Here is a 19,871-nt window from a genome sequence, read left to right on the forward strand (position 1 = left end):
ATTAAATATCCAGTTAAAGAAATGACCAGGATGATATCGTGCAATTTATGTCGTAAAATGTGTGTCCGGTATTTCATGTCATATCATGCCTGCCATAGCATGCATTCCTTGATATATCCATCTTACAAAATTAGTGTCAAGTCATCCCGTGCATATCACAGCAAGTCATTATTATCATGTCATGCATATTCGTCTATGATTCCTGTTAAAAAAATGACCATGACAATATCACAACGTAAAAGAATAGATAGATAGATAGATAGATAGATCGATAGATAGATAGATAGATAGATAGATAGATAGATAGACAGATAGATAGATAGATAGATAGATAGATAGATAGATAGATAGATAGATAGATAGATAGATAGTGCTTGAAGTAGGCAAACAATGCTGCACATTGTTAAGTAGAACGCTACTTATAAGTGCGTGAAATATCTTAAGTAGGAAAGCAAATTTTTACGAAAAGAATTCAGGGGGGATCGAATTCACAACTTTACTTGCAATTCCTGGGAAATTTTAGTGGCGTTTTCGTATTTGCAAAACGCAACGTCGATAAGTGCTACTACTGCAAAACAGCGATTCATTTAACCTATCGAAAGAGCTCGCTTTTCTAGGGCCTCCCGTTAATAACTCCATCAAAGTACATCAATGACGCATATTCCGTGGACCAGTCACTTGCGGGAATCAACGCGTACTTTCAGTCTGCTTTGCGCCGGGCTGACGCGTCCTTTGTTGGACCATTATTGATAACTTCATGGGACAAAGGTGCCGCTCGTACTGTCTGACGCCGGATAAGCAGTTCGCAAGAAATTCAGTTCTCAATAAATGTAATATTTGTTAACACCGCACTTCACCCTCTAGTTCTACTTCTGAGTTGAGCTTTCTTATGTGCTAAGCGGGGCAAAAATGTTAAATCTAATTATTAAGGGTTATAAACATGAGCAACCTTACACTTACTACTTATGATATCTGATTACCAAGAGACCTTAATAACAGAAAACCCACAATCCCTAAGGAACTACGATGATGCTCGAGTCCTTGCGTCTGCTTGTGGTGGCGGCTGCTCTACCAATGGCGCTTCGAGCCTCCCATGAAGATCCACAAGGCGCCGGGTGTACCGAGTGCCTGATTAAAGAATTCCGACTAGAGAAGTACGTCGACGTACCGAGACTTTCCCAGCTGTCACGTGACCAGATTGCTGAAGTCTTCTTGAGTAACCTATTGTGCGGTAAGATATCCTGTCGTATTCTACGCATGGTGCTAAAGAGTGATTAGCCAATGTCAGATTTTTCTTAGTTATGAAGAAATCAACGAAATGCATTGCTGTAATGTGCGAAAGAAATGGTTTTCGTTGGACATCTTGAGCCGTTCCACGCTATTATAACTTTGCTATTCCAATAACGCACGCATGACGAAGGAAATAAAGATAATGGAATATTTGTTATTGTTTGCAGGGGTATAACGTGCTCAAGCTAACGTTAGCTAAGCTATTCAACAAAAACATATGGTTAAAAACATGTTGCAGGACATGATTTAAAGACCTACGTTGTTCGGTCTTCAGAACTCTTAACGATGGAGCACTGTAGGTTTTATAAGTGTATTTTGCAACGTATTCGTTAAATCATTTTTTTCTTGAACGGCTTGGCTAACGTTAGTTGGGACGCACTGTACTAGATCTTCGTGTTTGTCTGTTTGATTCTACAGCTATAACATAAAATTTCTTTCCAACATGCGCTTTGATACGAAGAATCACATCACGGACTTAAATCACCAAAGAGAAGTCAATAATAGGCTGTGGAGATCACTAGTTTTAGGCGTTGCTGAATTCAGAAAACTGTGAATTTTCCCTTGCGTGCTTCTTGTTGAAATTGAAAGTCAACTTCATGTTTTTGAAAAAACCTTGTCATGTTTCAGCTTGTAGCATTCATCCAGTAAGAGCCGTTCCTTTTCGGGTTTTAACGTTTTCAGATTTCATCGATATTTCAATATTGCTGTTATCAAAAAAACATTCGCATTGTCGTAGAAGGCTCATATCGAGACGTTTTCAAAGTTGTGTAAGGAAGCGTTTTGAATGTCTTTCGAACTGTTTATTTGACTCCATTGAGCACATAATCTTTTTATTTATATATGCATTACGGGTTACATCAGAACATTGAGTAATGGGGAAGGAAATACAACAAAGTTACATAGAGCATAAATAGGAACAAAGCAACGTTATTAATCGCTGTGAAAAATTTGTAGACAATACTGAACATAGAACTTTACAAGAAGTGAGAGCATGAATTCTAGTCGAATGTTTCCCGATTAGTCATTAAAATAAAGCTGTCAGGAAGACCGTTTCAGAGTGCAATGACTCGTGGCAATGCTGAAGAATTAGAAGGTTCAATTCTGCCGCATATTCGCGTGAGGCTACGATAATTATGATGATATCCAGAAGTACGTAGCGGGGATACAAGGGGCAATTTATGTTGTGTTGTGCCGTGAATGTATTTGTGTATCAGACAAAACACAGGGATTGTGCTACGGGTACATAATGCTTTACGGGGGGTGTCTATAATAATTCGAGTAAATAATTCGAGTTGAATGAAATGAATCTGGCGGCTCTCTTTTCTACAGCTTCTAAAATAGAAATTAGGTAATATCGATGAGGGGACCAAATTGATGACGCAAATTTAAGCTGAGGACGAAAGAAGGTTACATAAGCTAATATGCGTGTGCTACGCAGGTCAGCGACGTAGGTTTCTACGTAAATAGCCGAGTCTTTCGGATGTCTTCGTGCATATGCTCATGATACGGGTTTTCCATGAAAGAATAAACGTGGGTATTTAAGTCCAAGTACTTATGTGACTGCGCCTGAGCCATTGGTCATAACTGATAATTAGAAAAAAAGCAAGGGATCGAAAACGCTGTCTTGTGGCATGCCAAAAGTGAGATCAGAAAGAGGAGGAAATAAATTTAATGGTGTTAGCTGCCTACATAGTGTCCAAAAATATTTTTTAGCGGCGTAGCATGCATGATCAGGAAAATTGAACAGGTTGGCTCCAGTAGTTTCGACCTGCATGCCCATTTCGTAATGTAGCACCACGTAACTATGGCATTATGACGATGCGCTTGAACTTACCAATATAAATATATCATAAAATTTATCACTAAAAAGAAAGTGCCATTTAATGAAATATTTGTTTTTTATGAAAATGATGTCCTCCTCGGCAGGAAATTCATCTGTGGTCACGTGATTCCAGTAAATTTTGCCCGCTTTTAAAAAGTGCTCGCATAAAAACAAAAACACTAACTACTCTGCAATATTTTCACTTCGACGACGCTAGCTTGTTTAAAACGTAATGAATGTACATGACTTGTATTTTCTCCTGAGAAACGGTATGCGCGTGTAAAATGGTGCTAACTGCTCCAAATGTGGTCGATTGTGATAAATACATTTATTGTAGGCATCGTAACAAGAAATTTAGAATAACATTAATTGTGTCAACAAAATTGCTAAATTTAACGAAATAAAACAGATGTTCCGCAGCAGTCAGCACTGTCCGCAGCATTCTCTACATTTAGTATGTTATCTGTGCTGCCTGAAATAGCGGACAGCCTGTTTTACTCATGTAAGATGAAGCTGTAATAATTAAAATGCAGCCGCTAGAAGACGCAGGAACGTTCGCTCAAGCAGAGCTGTAGGACGCTGCAGCGTGGTTTGAAGCTAACACACCTGCTAAAGCTTCCAAAACCAAGTTTGTTTTGTGCCTGTGGCCGAAAACAGGCTGAAGCATATGTACCTGCTACTAGAGAGCAAGTAATTCAATAAAGTACCATTTAAAATATGTACGAATAACCCTTGAGTCGTCCATACACTGACGCCGCGTATTGAACAATATATTAACGTTATATCTTAACAGTTGCCCAACACTCGTTGTTTAGAAGTGTGCTGCGAACGTAATCGTCGCTCACTAAGGACAGGCTTCTGCACGACTTTTTGCAGACTTAAACATAGTGACATTTAATTCACCTTGGGAATAAAAAACAGCCATTTTCGGTCGCAGGATACAAATCGCGAAGTAGCCACGTCATTTATCGAACTGTTTCTCGTACCTGTCAAAAAGTAATCCGATAGCAAGAATTTAGGAAACTCAGCTTGCCCAGAGTCACAATGTACACCGTAATAGTGGTTTATCATTAGTAGGTGAGAAAACCTGACGTTGTGCGCTTTGCCGGACTGAAAATTAGAAAAAGAATTTACAGCACATGCAAAAATATTTATTTGTGCTATGTCTTGCTTTTTGTGATGACCTGACTATGCAAGGTTCCAAGTAAATTATTCAAATTTGATGTATAATACTGTACCAAAACCAGCTGTTCTTTCAATGATAGCCAGTTGCCCCATGAAGCTGAGTCATTCATGTTTAACCAGCGCGCAATAGCAATATTTGAGATGTTGGAATGGACGCCACGACAGATGTGTGTAGAAGTGCTGTTCTGGTAATAGTCGTAAAAATGCACTTGCTACGTCTCTGCGAAAAGATTTGCTTCAAATTTTGGCTGTCATCATACAGTGAACTACGCTCATTCATACTGCTAATAATTCATCAGTAACGTGTACAAGTTGAAAGCTATTGACATGACAATTAAATAAAGTATTGACATTTGTGTCGCCTTTTTTAGATCGCTGCTGGTCAGTAAGCAAGCAAGATCTATCTCGTGTTTTTGGCTGCGTGAGCTGGGTAAGTGAGACATTACGCGTAACTTCATTTTTTAAGAAACACTTCCATTATTATTTACCTGGAATAAGTAGCTGAGGCCTATACAGTATATTGTATCCAAGGATGTCGCATTACTGCACAGGACAGGTAACTCCTGTGCCTCAAAAGCCACGGAATATTCTTCACATGAAAATTGATTCAGCAATATTTTCATTTGGCAACTGAGGTAGGGAAGCGGTGAAAGTGTTATCACTATGGCGCAAGCTGAATAATAAAGCAAAGAAAACTGGAAATAAGGAAAACAACTGCAGCGCATCGGTGACTTTTTTGGAGCTATTACAAAATTACAAAAGATCACTACCATTATTTGCACCGTAGCGCAGAACTGCAGAGTGTGCTGGGACCATGTAAGTTACGCTGCCAATCACTGATTTCGTCGCGTACCGCCAGGGCGTGGCGTACGCGGTGGTGATCATTGTACAATGTCCTCTACGAGAACAGAAAAATGCTAATGCTAGTTGCTAATTGATGTCGCAGCCGATTGGCACAGTACGTATAATAGCATGCTATATTTCATGTTTTCAATTGTTTGTGAACCGTGTCGCCTGAAGCGTCGCTGTTGTGCGTCTACATGGCTGTCAGATTAGCAAAGAAGAAATGTAAAAATAAATTCGGCTGGTTGTACTCGCCATAACCCTGACCTCTGTATGAGGGGCGCCGTATTGGAGTACTCTGAAATAACTATGACCACGGGGGGTTCCTTAACTTACGGGAAAATCTAAGTACACGAGCGTTTTCTCATTCTGCTCTTGCCGCAATGCGACCGCCGCGGCCGATATGGAGTCCGGTGCCTCGAGGCCGGCATCGTGGTGCCACAGTCACTAAGCTACCGTGGCGGGTAGAATCCGTAGCGCGCTATAATTAGTTCTCGCACTGGTTTGTGTCACCCTGGCTGAAGGCTCTTGTACGTCTATTAATATCTAATAATACGAAAAGCAAAAACGAACCATTGAGAAAGAGACGCCGGTGTAGATTAAAACGTCGGAGGGAACCACCAGCGCTGGTCGTCTGCACACCAGATGGAGCCACAATTTGACGCCGCAGAAAATCGAGACGCTTCACCGAGGCTGTAACGTTTCCGTGTTGTCGGCGCAAGTCCGACGACGTGCACCTGAAGCGGTGATGGATAGACGAGAGCTCATATATCACCGACACATTCTGCAATAGGAACCTGGAGTTTCTGTCTCAAGTATAATCAGTGGCTCTTTGAAGCGAATATCGTTTCGGTTTGGTGACATTGCAAATGTTGGTAACATTTCTCGCAATTAAGCGTTACAACAACTGTTACTTTTTTGTATAAACTGAAAGAAATGACGTGAAATCGCGGGAATTACCGCTGTACACCGTAACTATTTACGCTTGCTGTTCAGACTTGACTTTGGTGCCCTTCGAACGCTGACATGCGTGCTAATCAGTGTGGGCTAAGGTGGCCCTAATGTTGGAGTAACTTTTTGTTTTCATGTTCTATTGCTCTTGCTCTAACACGTCTAATAGTTTGGTTGCCCATCTTCCTTCTCTCCTGTTTATCGCTTTTTGTCATACTCTGTCCCGTGACCCTACCAGCTCGCCGCGACAAAGCCTTTCGCTTCGCTGCTCTGCGAATTCAATCTATACGGGTCAGGAAACTTCGGGCTAGAAACGTTGTAAAACCCATTCGCAGCAAAATCCACAAAGAAGGTCATGGTATGTGCGATTAAAGCGCGAGTACACTCTAAATTAGAATTCACAGAGCTTATTCTGCCCCGTAACAATAATTGCCATCAACCTTGCGTGGCTTTCCTATTTTTAACGCTTCACGCCGGGCACTTCCAGGTCATGAACTACTTGTGGGTGATCTGTTTTCAAAGAAACGAAACACAAAGGCCTGGAGGCATTAATAAGGGAAGGCTATAATCCTTGCGACAATGTTGGAACAAATGTACAGAACAGTAAAAGAAACAACGACAAACAAAACAAGTCAGAAAAAATTGTGAAAAAAAGGGGAAGCATTGTGTTGGAGAAAGGGTAGGTAGGAACGGTAATTAAGCAATGTGGTTATTTAACATTTCGTGGAACGATTTACCGCCAGCGCATGGGACTGTTGGTGTTTGCGGACAAGATACGGCCCAAAGAGTGTCATTTCTTACTGTAGGTGTGGGCGGGACAAATACTGTTGAAGAAGAAAACAACATTTTAAATCAAAAGCAAGACAATATTTATTTTATCCGAGCAATCAGTTCCTAAATAACTTTATTTAGGTGTGGCGCACAAAAAATAACGGCTGCTTTTCACATTATTATTAATAAAGTGCGTCTTTCCTTTTTGCAGCACCCGCTAAAACATAAAAATATAAAAAATGAAAAGGAGGTATTGATGGGATCCAGCTCTTGTATACGTCCCCCCTGAATTATTGTGTATCGCTACCTGCACATTTACCTTAATTCTGGTGGCACAAGCTTCAGGATTAGGGGGGGGGGGGGGGGGGCGGTGCTTACAAGGTGTGCTTATTCGCGAGTCGACGTGTTCATCTGTCCTCGTGCGGTTGTGGAGGTCGACCTCTTCGGCGTGCTTAGGGAGGATATGGCAGATTAAACTATTTAGACAGATTCGGGGACAGATTAGATAGATTCGATAGATTAGACAGATTCACTTAACGGTAACAAATTCATGGTGGACACAAAGACCGAGGCGCGGATGTTGCAAAGAGCTATTTGTTTGCCAAAAAAGTCGTGATTTTTCTTTAAAAACGCAACTTCAACCACGCCAGCCGGGCCGCCAGGGGCTTTTCCTCGCCTTCCCTTTTACCTTGTCACTTGTTTGATTGTACTGCGCTGTTCAATTTTACCAGAAACACCGACTAAAATGTTTAAATGTTTTTATGGGCGAGGTTAACAGAGGCGTCATTTATGAGAGGGCCGTGATATATCAGTCGGTATGTAACTTGAATCGCTCTGACTCGGGGATTGGTTCGTTCACCTTACACAAGGAGGGTTATTTCAGCAAGGTATGTGGACAGAAAGAAACCGAAACTGGCAAAACAATATAAAACATGATGAAACGCTACCTGCGCACATGAATGGTAAATTAAAACACTACTATGCGTTGTAATTATGCAAGGGAAATCACAGTGGATTGGTTCCGTATTTCTAGTGACCTCAGGATTGGAGCCCCTGCATCTTGGAGCCCTTGATAGGTGCTGCGGAGGGTGGCAGTTTTGCGCTGCTGTGCTCAGCCGCATTAGATGTCGGCGCCTTGGTCTAAATTCAGGCGTATATAAAGCGTGGGAGGGGAAGCGTAAAGAAACAAAAGCGGGGCGCATGTTTTACCGCTTCAATACTTCCTATCATAGATTGTATCCTTGCATGGAAGCAAATGTAAAGCGACAAATTTGATAGAATCCAAGCCTAGACAGTAAAACATTTGAGGCTTGGAGTAGTGGCTCAACGCGCCAAAGAACGAGAAAATTACGGCAGGACTCATAGCCATTATTACGACTTTGCACCGCTGCACCACTATTACGACTTTGTGGTCCCGTAGCGCTCGTCACCCGTTTCGTGACAGAGCGTTGGTAGCGAAGACTCCGAGCCAGGCGTCGATGAGAATAACAAAAGGGACTTTATACACTATATACAGGTCATTATACAGGACATGAAGGGATCGGCACTGGGGCCGAGAGCTCACAGCAAACGCGACTGTTCCCGCACGGCAACGTCCGGCGAAAACGCGTGACACATCTCGCTCCAGTCGAGAGCGGCACTGGCTCCCGGTGGGTCGGCGGATCCGGTTTTTCAGGCGGCACGCCTCCGCTTATAAGCCCCCAAACCATTGTCACCCAAACGGCCCAACACAAAGCGAGCACTCGACGGTCGTCCGAGAGGTCCAACCGGCGACCGCGCTGGCCACCTGGTTCAATTGTGGCGGGCGCGGTGACCTTCAGGCAAGGGCCGGAGGTCACCTAGTGGGTGTCTACGGCGCCGGGCTGTCTGGCACTTGGCGACACGTCCGAACAAAGTGGCTCGCCGATGCTTCTCTCGCAGGACACCGCTGCCTGACGGCTCAGCATCTTGACTTTTCAAGGGAGAATTTGGGCGCTCGAAGGATAATTTTGCATCTTGCAGATTCGGAATCCAGGCTGGAGGTAATGGCACAACACCATCGAGCAATGTAGCAGCGAGCCATATTACTAAGGCACTTTTATTTAACACTTGTGCTTATTCTTCGAGTTTCAGTGCTTCGCCTATATGTCACTTAGTCCGATATCGTACCACTTTGCTATGTCACTCACTTGCCAAAGTCGCCAATCACCATGGATGCGTAACGACGACTGTATAATGATGACGCAGTGATATATGATATTGATCGAACGACAAAGGCGCGTAATGACGATGGCATGAAGACAATGAGATGCAGATTCGTAAATATTGGCTGTGGAATAAGGATGAGGTGACGAAGACTTGAGGTCAATGAGATGACGACAACTGTATGGCGACGATGGCGTGAAGACGGCGGTGTGACGACAACCGTATGAAGAAGCGGGAATGACGACGATGGTACGGTCAAAAAAGCATGAAGACGATGGTGTGACAAAGGATGTAGTATAGCGTATACGTGACCACGGCGCAATCATGAAGATGGCATGACATCAGCGGCATAACCACGATTGAATGATGAGAGCATGGTTCTGATGGAATGACGAACTAGCAATGACGTCGATAGATCAACGAAAGTTGTATGGCGACGACGGCACGATGAGAATGGGATGACGATATTGAATTAATGACGATGTTGAAATGGCTGCGTGACGATGGCATGACGACAAAGGCATGACGACGACTCCATGAAAGGAGTCGGATGTCGGAATTACAGTAATTAGGATGGACCATGACTGCATCCCGACGACGGTATGACAACGAATGAATGACGACGGCAGCATGCGAATGGCATGAGGACAGTGCGATGACGCCGAGTTTATGATCACAGCGGAGTACGTGACAATGACTATCATGAAACCTCTATGACGGCAAAGGCATGACGAGATGTGGATGACGAAGCTGGAGGGACGATGACGGCACTACGACGGCGGCATGAAGAAACCGGGTGGAGAAGCGGAAATGAAGACAATAGCAGGGCTAAGACGGCATGACGACGACGGTATGATGCATGATGTCTATGTGACGAAGCAATGACGATGACGGCATGACAGCGGTGGTATTGTCGCGATTTAATAACGTTAGCATGATAACGACATAATTACGAACAAGAAATGACGTCCATTGATCAGTGAAAGTGGTAGGATGATGGTGTGACGACAATGGGATGACAATATTGAAGTGATGATGACGGTGAAACGGCAACGTAACGGCGATGGAATGACGGCATCGACCTGGCGACGACGGTATGAAGACGATGGCATGACAAGAGTTGGGTGTCGAACTGATAACCATAATGATTCCACGTCCTCGACGCGATCCCGACGACAATATGACAACGAATGCATTAGGAGGATGCAGTGACGACGGTGGCGTGACATCGGCATGAGGACAAGGGGATGACGACGAATGTCCGACCACAATGGTGTTACGATGACTGCATCACGCAACCTGTATGACGGAGATGGTCTGAAGACGACGGGAGCCATTTCCTTGAAGGGCAACCATCTGTAGCTTCGACTGAGAAAACAAGAATTTTTCTTGTTCCTTGCTTTCAGCTTATAATCGGAAACCAATTTACAACGACATATATATATATATATATAGTTTAGAATCGAAGGTGCACACTTACGAGAATTGCATCTTTAATGTTTATAACGTTTCGGCCGTGGCACGGCCTTCGTTAGAATAAAGATTTTTATTCTGACGAAGGCCGTGTGCCACGGCCGAAACGTTAAAAATATTAAAGGTGCAATTTTCGTAAGTGTGCACCTTCGTTTCTAAAACTACCTATGCACCGGACCTACAGAACTTCTCATTAATTTATATATATATATATATATATATATATATATGTTGCTTTTAGGCCTTTTATTCATCGACTGTATTGTGAACTGCTCTGACATCTTACTCCGTTAGATGTCATGAGGACCTAATTTTATAGAACCTTATATATTCTACCAGTGGCAAACATTCCGATAAAATCAACACAAAGCAGGTTTTCACTGGAGGAGCAAGCCATAACCTGATGAGAAGTTAGGGTAATCGTCGTGGCGAGGGTGGAGTCAAGGACTGCATGAATACTAGACTGATCATTATCTCAGTTGCGAGGGGACATGGTTTACCTGCCGGCGAAGCAGTCGCGTCGTACGCTCGGAAGGGAGCGTTTGGGAAAGATTATAACCAGATAAGCGACAGGCCAGGAGTGTTCCCACTCAACTTTAGCACATTCTACACAGATGCGCTCATCTTCATCCTTTAATGCGCGCTGCTTCACACATTAGGTACGCAAATTCTACCGATGAATTACAATGGTCAGTTGGAACCGTGCCCACGATCGACATTTGGCTAGTCATGCTCATTCAGCATCGATCGTCTAAGCGGACGAACATTGTGACGAAGATGGGATTGCGCGGAATAAATGAAAAGCAATGAAAGAAAACGGGCAGTATATAGGATACATGGAGAATGAGAACACTCTCAATTGAGCAGAGCGGGAGCTTGCGATAATCAACGTGTCGAATGTGTCGACACATGTCGAGGCTGAAAAAAAAAAGAATTCAATTAAGAGCCAGAGTATAATACAGCTGTCATAAGGCGTACTTCCGATCGCTATGAAGGCAGATTAGCTAAGATAACTTTTCGAAAGCAAAAGGATGCTTCTACATATAGTGCTACCATGTCGTTCCTGCACCCACATACGCCAGTCGATGTCATTTTGTATCTCACATGCATGGAGATCGCATAATTTGGATTCCCTCACAAACTCGCTCGCGTATGATGCATTATGAACAATGAGATCAATTAGGGCTCTCGTTTATAGACATTTTTTCCGTGTTCCTACTTTCTTTTGTCCGTGTATCTGTCATTTGTTTAGTTCCTACTTTCTTTCTTATTTCTTTGTTTTCTATCTTCTCCTTTTTTCATTCCCCCCTCCCGACAGAGTAGACAGGCGTTGTGCGCCTCTCCGTGACAATTGTCAGCTTGCTCCCTCCCTGTTTCCTTTGTGTGTTTGTATGTTTCCATGTCTAAAAATAATAATAATAATAATAATAATAATAATAATAATAATAATAATAATAATTATAGTAATAATAATAATAAGAAGAACAAGAAGAAGAGTAGGAGGCGCAGGAGGAAGAGAAGAAGAAGAAGAAAAAGAAGAAGAGAATTCTCCTCTTGAGAAGCCGCTTTGCATCAAAGTGCAGGCACTCTTGCTCCAAATTTTACGACGCACATCGTTGACTGGAGCGCCAAGGGCGTAGAGTGTGAGTTCATCGCGCACGGGCGAGCTGTTGTGGTCGGTATTGTATTAGCTGGACCAAATGGCTTAGCTGGTTTGGTTGAGTGTGCAGTGGAGTCGGCTGCATATGTTTTACTAACTAAACATTTTCACGTTTAATACGCTTCCCCTTATTACAGACTGTACGGCGGCGAAACCAACTTTATGCATCGCAGCTTCTCGCGCAAAGCTCGGTTATGCTAGCGAGGCTTGTGAACGTCTCGTTAAGACATTCTTATTCGCGCGGTCAATCATGTTAACGAAGTGACAATATTTCTCCGGCGTTTAAAACCGAAATATGCAACTTCAAAAACCAGATTATGCAACGCTCTTTACATCGTTGCCGGTATTACTTGGTTAACGGCTGCAACGTTTAAATGATGATTTAATATGCCAAACAAAATTATATTTATGTTGTGACAGAAACAGGCTGTTTTCCTGTTTTGCCAAGAGAAGCACTGGTGGTGAGTAAATGCAGCTATACATTTGCCAAAAAAGGAGTTAAAATTCCAATTAGGAGAAGAAAAGTTGCATAGCCTCAGCGCGGAACAAAATCGTAGAAAAGGAATGGAAGAAATGATAAATTAATGGCAATGAAAGTGGATAAAAATCAACATACGCCGCCAGTGTTGGTGAGTGGTGGCGCTGGCTAGCAATCCCAAGGTTAGTCCTAGTAGTTCAACATAAATACCCAAGAAAGTGGGTGGGAAAACGGTGCCGCGGTAGCCCAATTGGTTAGAGCATAGCACGCGTAATGCGAAGATGTGGGATCGCTCCTCACCTGCGGTAAGCTTTCTCTTCCACTTTCATTGCAAATTTGTTATCAACGTTAATTCAGTTATTAGGTGCAAGGAATATATATATATATAAATATATATGTATATATATATATATATGCATATATATATATACATATATATATATACATATATATATATATGTATATATATATATATATATATATATATATATATATATATATATATATATATATATATATATATATATATATATATATATATGTATATATATATATATATATATATATATATATATATATATATATATATATATATATATATATATATATATATCAGGGGCGTGGCCAGGGGGGGGAGGCTTACGGGGCTTCAGCCCCCCCCCCCCCCCGAAATATTTGCGTGCTATCCATGCCCCGCCGACCAAAACAATCCCCGGCGCCAGATATCATTCTAGATTTCGTGTAGAATGTATTTCTCACGCTCACAAAGACAAAGACATTTCAGCACGCACATTGCGAACTCGGGCTGGATTTCGAGGCCACGCCCATGCACCGGGAGTCACATAACTCTAGGAGCCCCATCCGAGCACAAAGTTTCGAGGGAATTTTGATGGCGAGCGGGATCGTCGCGGCATATTGTTGAGGTTGAATCTACGGAGCGCATGGATTTACATTCCCAGACTTTATGGGTATAAAGTTCTTGTAAATTTTTGATGCGAAAGATGACCTGACATAATTGCAATATTTGCACATAGTTGCAAAGGTTGATGAGCTGATTAAACGAAGTCGTGCTTTAGATTTTCATTTACCGAACTCTGTGCATGTAATGTTGTTATAAACATTTGACGCCAAAGGTGCATTGACTTTTCTAAAGTATATCGGAACATAGAATGATACATGCCAAATCAACACACTATCAGACAAGTTGACAAAGCACGCAGCGAGCTCAATGAGACGAAGCGTTGTGGCGGTTCATTTGTGCCGTCATGTCACAGAAAAGAATATCAACATTTTCATTCACCTCCACCAAAGCATCAATGTCACGACACTAAAGCCAGCAAGGTAACGAAGTTCTTATCTATTTTTTCCACTTTGACTGTTATTTCCGGCGACACATTGAGCCTCTTCAATATTCTTCTCGCTACCCGCGAGCTGCCGGCGCCAGCCAAAGTACATGCGTTTTTCTCGTGTTGCCCCGACCACCGCGCGACACGTTCGATGCGCGTTCGTTTTTCTCTAGTCAAGTGTATTTTAGCCTGGCAGGGTTTTGGACACTTTCTGGCTAGCAGACAAGACAAAGAAATAATAGTTGCTCGCCGCCATCACTGTGGGGACTCGACGGATTGCAACGCGTTCGCTTGAGCGCAACCTCTCCGGAAAGTCTTGTCTCGCCAGCGTAGGATACCGAGCAACATGCGTATGGTTCTCTGTGGACCAAGTGTCTCACGTTTTCTTCGATATTCCTCGGGTAGCCAAACTAGGTGCCCAAACTAGGCATTCGATTGTGGCCAACATGCTTTCCCTTGCTTTTCTTCATCCCGGTACCCCCACCGCACAAAAAAAAAAGAAGACGTTGCAGCGCAGCGCATTGTCGTATGGTGAAAGTTCGAGTTTGTTGGTTCTTCATCTGCGCAAAGCAATGGGCTCCGGGACGCTTCATTTGCCGGATACTCGTATTATATTATTGCTATATCAATTATATGGACACTGCAGGCGCCGTCGCCGCCGCCCTCATGTTCCGTATAAAGTCAAAGGGCCATAACCTTGTGACCGCGCGCCGCATGCTGTATGTGCGAATGAAAACATGGTGGGGTGGAAGACATGGGTGAGCCGATGGTGGTGGTTCAGTATAGTGTGGGCAAGGGAGAAAAGCGGGGAGGAAGCGAGGAGGAAGCGCGCCGCCTTCCATCGCGCGTGATACGTCAGGGGGAGTGGAGGGAGGGGTGGCGGGCGTTAAGATTTTGTGATCTCCGAATCTGTGATTGCGCAACATGTTTATTTGCCTTGCTTGGTGCATTATAAGAGTGACTTTTTCTCAGATACGTAGATTTATTGGAGACTTATGCTTATATTGAAATATCTCCTTGCGAGGTTTTGTGTATAGGTGCAGCGAACTTTGTTTCCAGTGGCACTTTTTTTGCCCTTTATCAGGCCGTATCTCCGCATTTGTATATCCCATTGTATCTTCGCATTTCTAATGTATGAGGGCGAGTCAAATGAGAGTGAGCCAACCAACGCCGCTCAATTATGGTTATCCGTGAGGCATGCGGGTAGCACACAGTCATCTATCATTTACGAAAGTGACAGGCAGGTGTGAGAATAAATGTTCGTTAATGCTATGATACACTGGGTTGAATATGGTTGCGTGACGTAATGGGCGCTCCAAAAGTAGAACAGCGTGTTGTCATGACAATTTGACAGCTGAAGTCGTTTTCAAAAATGAAATTAGTCGCTGTATGGATGCCGTGTACGTTGAATATTGCATTCCATTGGCCATAGGAAAGCGTTGGAGGAAACGGCTCAAAGAAGGAAGTGATAGTTACAAAAACGATCCCAGACCCGGTTAACGCCACCGTGCAATCATCCCCAACATAATTCCAAAGGTTGATGAGCTGATTAAACATGAACAGAGGATATTCATCGATGAACAGGCTGGGCGTGTGAACATTAGCCACGGTTCGGTTCAAAACATAATTCGTGAACATCTCGGTTATCGGCTCATGTTTGGGCAATGGTTGCGAAGATTTTGAACTGCTGCCAGAAGACGGAGAGTTTCGGCGCTGCCTTGACTTATCCGATCCGGTATCACAGTGAGGGTGACGACTCCTTGTCTGCGCTTGTGACAGGGACGAATCGTGTGGTATCACTACTACGAGCCTGAAACGTGACGGCGAAGCTTGCAGTGGAAACATTCCATTTGACCACCCCCAAAGAAAGCCAAGGCCCTTATTTCCGCCAGAAAAGTGTTGACTTTTTTTAGATCGTCAGGAGCCATTACTGATCGAATTTCCGATATTGTGAAACGCCGGATTGGCTGCGTGTCGCAATCAATAACGAACGACGTAGAAAATTGACAAATGGGGTCATCTTGCTCCACGACAATGTCCGTCTCAACGTCGTTGATGTGGTTAACATAAAATTGACAAAGTTCAAGCGGGAAACGCTGCAACATCCGCCATACTGCCCAAACTTGTCTCCTTGCGACTTCCACATTTTGGGGTAATTGAAGAAACAGCCCAAGGGAACTAGTGTCCGACGATGACGTGAAAGAGTCAGTTGCAGACTTTTTCAAGAAGCAAACCAAGGAGCTTTATGAGACGAGAATCACGCGACTCCTTAGTCAGCGGGACAATTCTCTAAATGCTCATGGAGACTACTTTTAAGTAAAGTACCCCGTCTGTCATATATTCCCATTGATTCACTTTCATTTGACTCGCCCTCGTATATTCTGCAGAACTCCTGCTTTCTATATGTGCTCTCTGTTGCGACTATAATTTCGGTGCCATTACAACGCACGACCGGTGACAACTGCTCCTGCGCAATACATTAGAAGAAATGACAGCGTCATTAAGATTCTTGCCCGGCTTTTGCATAAGTACAAAAGCGTAAACAAGGTTCTTGACTGACAAAGTTTCATTAACATATTTGTCCTCAACTTGTTCATTTCATAGCCTTAACATTTCTTTTTTCATATCAGCGGCATGCACTGCTTTGCTGGTTTCGAACTGATATATTTCGAAAGTTGGTGTGATATTTGGTTTACTTATTAAATAAGACAAAAGCTCGAAGCATTGATATCAGTTATTTCGGGCACAATTTTTGTGATATACGAGTACAGTCTCTTATGAAAGAATACATACTTTGCTTGTCATGACAGTGCGTAGCGTTCAAGAATTCGTTTTCAGCATCTTGGGCAATGACAATGCAGTTTTTATTCATGTATATGATCCCTCGACAAATTCTATAACGAGGAGGCCGAGCTGCATCGTGAGCCCCCCCCCCTCCCCCGAAATTTCTGGCTACGCCACTGATATATATATATATATATATATATATATATATATATATATATATATATATATATATATATATATATCCACTTCGCTCGTCGATGAGGCAGGACGTGAGTGAGCTTTTGAACAAGCTGCTGCAACGTGGCGAAAGCTGCATATATCTAATCCTGAGCCTTTAAGAGGTACAACTTCATGTTGACGCATTTCCCTCGCAATTACCACTAAATCGCCTCTGATGTTTCTTTCTGCAGGTAGCACGTCCGTACAACACCTGCGGGAACATGAACTCTGACGACGTGGCTACAACTGTAAGACAACGCTCTTTATTCGTGAAAAAAGAAAGGGCCACAAAGATGTGAGAGATATTTCGCAACGCAGAGCAACGTACTACGACGACCCACTAATTACTAGATACCACACATCGCACAAGTACTTTGGACAATGGTTGTACTATCCCCGCCACCCACAACTGACCAAGCGATACCTCGTTTGAGTAGCTCACGCCGCCTGGTGCGCACCTTGCCATCCTTAAGCTCTCTCTGTTGTTGTACCCGTCGGGTTGGCCTGGACACTGCGCAAGTTCAGTCAGACGCTTCAGATACCACTTCTTTCAATTCTATCACCGTAGCAAGACGCACTCGGCTTTTATTTGGCCCACGTGAACCCTGCTTGGCCTTACTGGGCTCCAATTACGTTCCTCTGTTAAGCATAGGTATTACGTGTCTACTACCGTACTTTCACTGTAGCTCGGGAACTGGTGTCGATCATGAGAAACACCAACATGTAATAATAACGGGAGAAAACAATTAGAAGAGTGACATGTCATACCGTGAATGAATAAGTAGCAATCATCTTCTCTACGCAGTTGGCAAGTCACACACGCACGTGCTGACACGTGTGCAAGATATTAGTTTGCCACATATAATTAATGGCAGGCTTAATATAAACTCTCCGGTGCTCTTTCGATTTATGTAGCATTTATGATATCGCTTGATTGCTGGCATTTCGAAATAAGAGAGCGAAACGCATTTCGTTAGGCGGAGCGCAGTAAAACTTAGCCATGAAGACCGCTAAGTGGTGGTGGTGGTTTGTAGGAATAGGCAGGCTTAGCCTGGCGATCAAGGCCGGCAATTGATCCGCCCGAGCGTCTTTTACAATAACACTGCATTGTTTCGCCCCACGTACATCAAAACAAGTCTCTCTTAAACATGCAAGGAGCCGCGAGCTTCTTTGCAGGGTATAACTGATCCTTCGGGGAGCACAAGGTGTTCCAGGCAAGCATGCGGAAGGTCTCTCTCTTCTTTTTTTTTGCCTTGAAAACGGAGTACGGTATCGTCATGCGTCCGTAGATGAGTGTTAAATGATGCAAGTATTTTGCCAAATAATGACGATGCACGATACTGCAGGATAGAAAAAAACGACTCCCTCGGTGCTTGGGGCATACTTTGGGCGGCGCTTGGTGCTACATTGCTTCCTTATTTGAGCTTTGGAAAAGAAATTAGCTTTGTGAGCTTCCTAATAGGACAGCACTGTATCATGCGGCAACATCAATAACAATCACCTAACGTCAATGCAAGGAATTCAAAATTGAGCTATTCGTGTAGTAAAATTTTTCTCACTTGACGCTAGCGCGAATAATTTATTACGAGCGTAACCAATGCTATTAAATACGAACTTGACACTTCTATTTTCAGGGTATTAATGGTGATGTTCCAGCAATTGTCATCCCAAGGAAACCTCTTGATGCTAGCAATACAAAATTTGCAGCGAGCATGAGCTTCATTTTGCAGAACGTTCCCGCCAAATGCGGCAAACAGACGACTCATTTTTCACCCTCAACACTCTGGAACACGCTACTACGTTTTCTAATTGCAGAAGAGAGAGAGAGAGAGAGAGAGAACTAAACTTTTATTTTCCGAAACGGTAAACCGAGTCAGAACCCGGTTCACCCTAGGTGGGAAGGTTCCTTATTCCAAGAGCCCTCTGGCTTGGGCTGCCTCCTTGGCCCGGGCGACGAGACTGCGCTGGTCGTCCAGGTCATCGGCGGAAAGCTTTGCGTCCCACGTTTCAGTTATCGTATGGATCTGTGGTGAGCTGGGGCGCTCTTCTCGTGCTTCTATGGGGCGGCTTTCTTTGGAGTCGTCTTGTGGAGCTTGTGAGGTAGGGTCTGCGGATGTGTCACGCAGTGGGCGATCCTGGACCATGTGGTGCAGGGTGTCTGGAACGTCGCAATGGGGGCATGTGTACGAATACTGCGTAGGATACAGTCTGTGCATGATTATTCCGCGCACGTAGGTGTTGGTCTGTAGGCGGCGCAGGATGACTTCTTCGTCTTTGCTCAAATTTTTGTGTGGTAAAGCGTACGTTCTTCTGCTGAGTCGGTGGTGTTGCAGAAGCTCCGAGTACTTTAGGGCGATGTCATCAACGTTGGTGGCCGGCCTAGTGTGGGATGGCAGGAAAGCCCGGCTAGTATGCTTGCGGGCAGCGGCGTGTGCCGCCTCATTTCCTGTCATGCCCTGATGGCCTAGAACCCAGTTGATGTGGGTGTCGGGGAGCGGGGCGCGTGCGATATGATTTCTTAGTATTTTGAGCGCAGTTTCCGATACGCGTCCTTTTTGATAGTTGCGAGCTCCTGCTTTGGAGTCTGTAAGTATTACTGCTACTTCAGGGCAAGTTGTTATTGCCAGAGCGATTGCCGCTTCCTCTGCAGTGTCGGGGGCTCGGATGGTGACAGCTGCAAGTTCTTTGCCTTGGTGATCAGTGACGCTTAGGGCAAAGGCGTTTCGTTTAATATACCGGGCAGCATCGGTGTACCTCGTATCAGGGTCTCTCCCGTATTTCTTGCTGAGTGCGCGGATTCTGCTTTGCCGACGCTCCTTATGATAAGTTGGATGCATATTGCGCGGTATACTTGCAACGCTG

At 43.8% G+C, this 19,871-nt stretch overlaps 1 protein-coding gene across 1 annotated transcript in view; it reads left to right on the forward strand.

Annotated features, from left to right (window-relative positions):
• LOC129387237 (uncharacterized) overlaps positions 1 to 19,871 on the forward strand; it is a 43,403-nt gene that overhangs the window by 7,401 nt on the left and 16,131 nt on the right. Inside the window, exons 2-4 of the mRNA XM_055076035.2 lie at positions 1,019 to 1,231; positions 4,669 to 4,727; positions 17,201 to 17,257. Coding sequence (XP_054932010.2) covers positions 1,027 to 1,231; positions 4,669 to 4,727; positions 17,201 to 17,257 — 321 coding nt within the window. The 5' untranslated portion in view covers positions 1,019 to 1,026. The remainder of the gene's footprint in view (positions 1 to 1,018; positions 1,232 to 4,668; positions 4,728 to 17,200; positions 17,258 to 19,871) is intronic.

Source organism: Dermacentor andersoni, chromosome 2 (assembly GCF_023375885.2).
Source record: "Dermacentor andersoni chromosome 2, qqDerAnde1_hic_scaffold, whole genome shotgun sequence".
NCBI lineage: Eukaryota > Metazoa > Arthropoda > Arachnida > Ixodida > Ixodidae > Dermacentor > Dermacentor andersoni.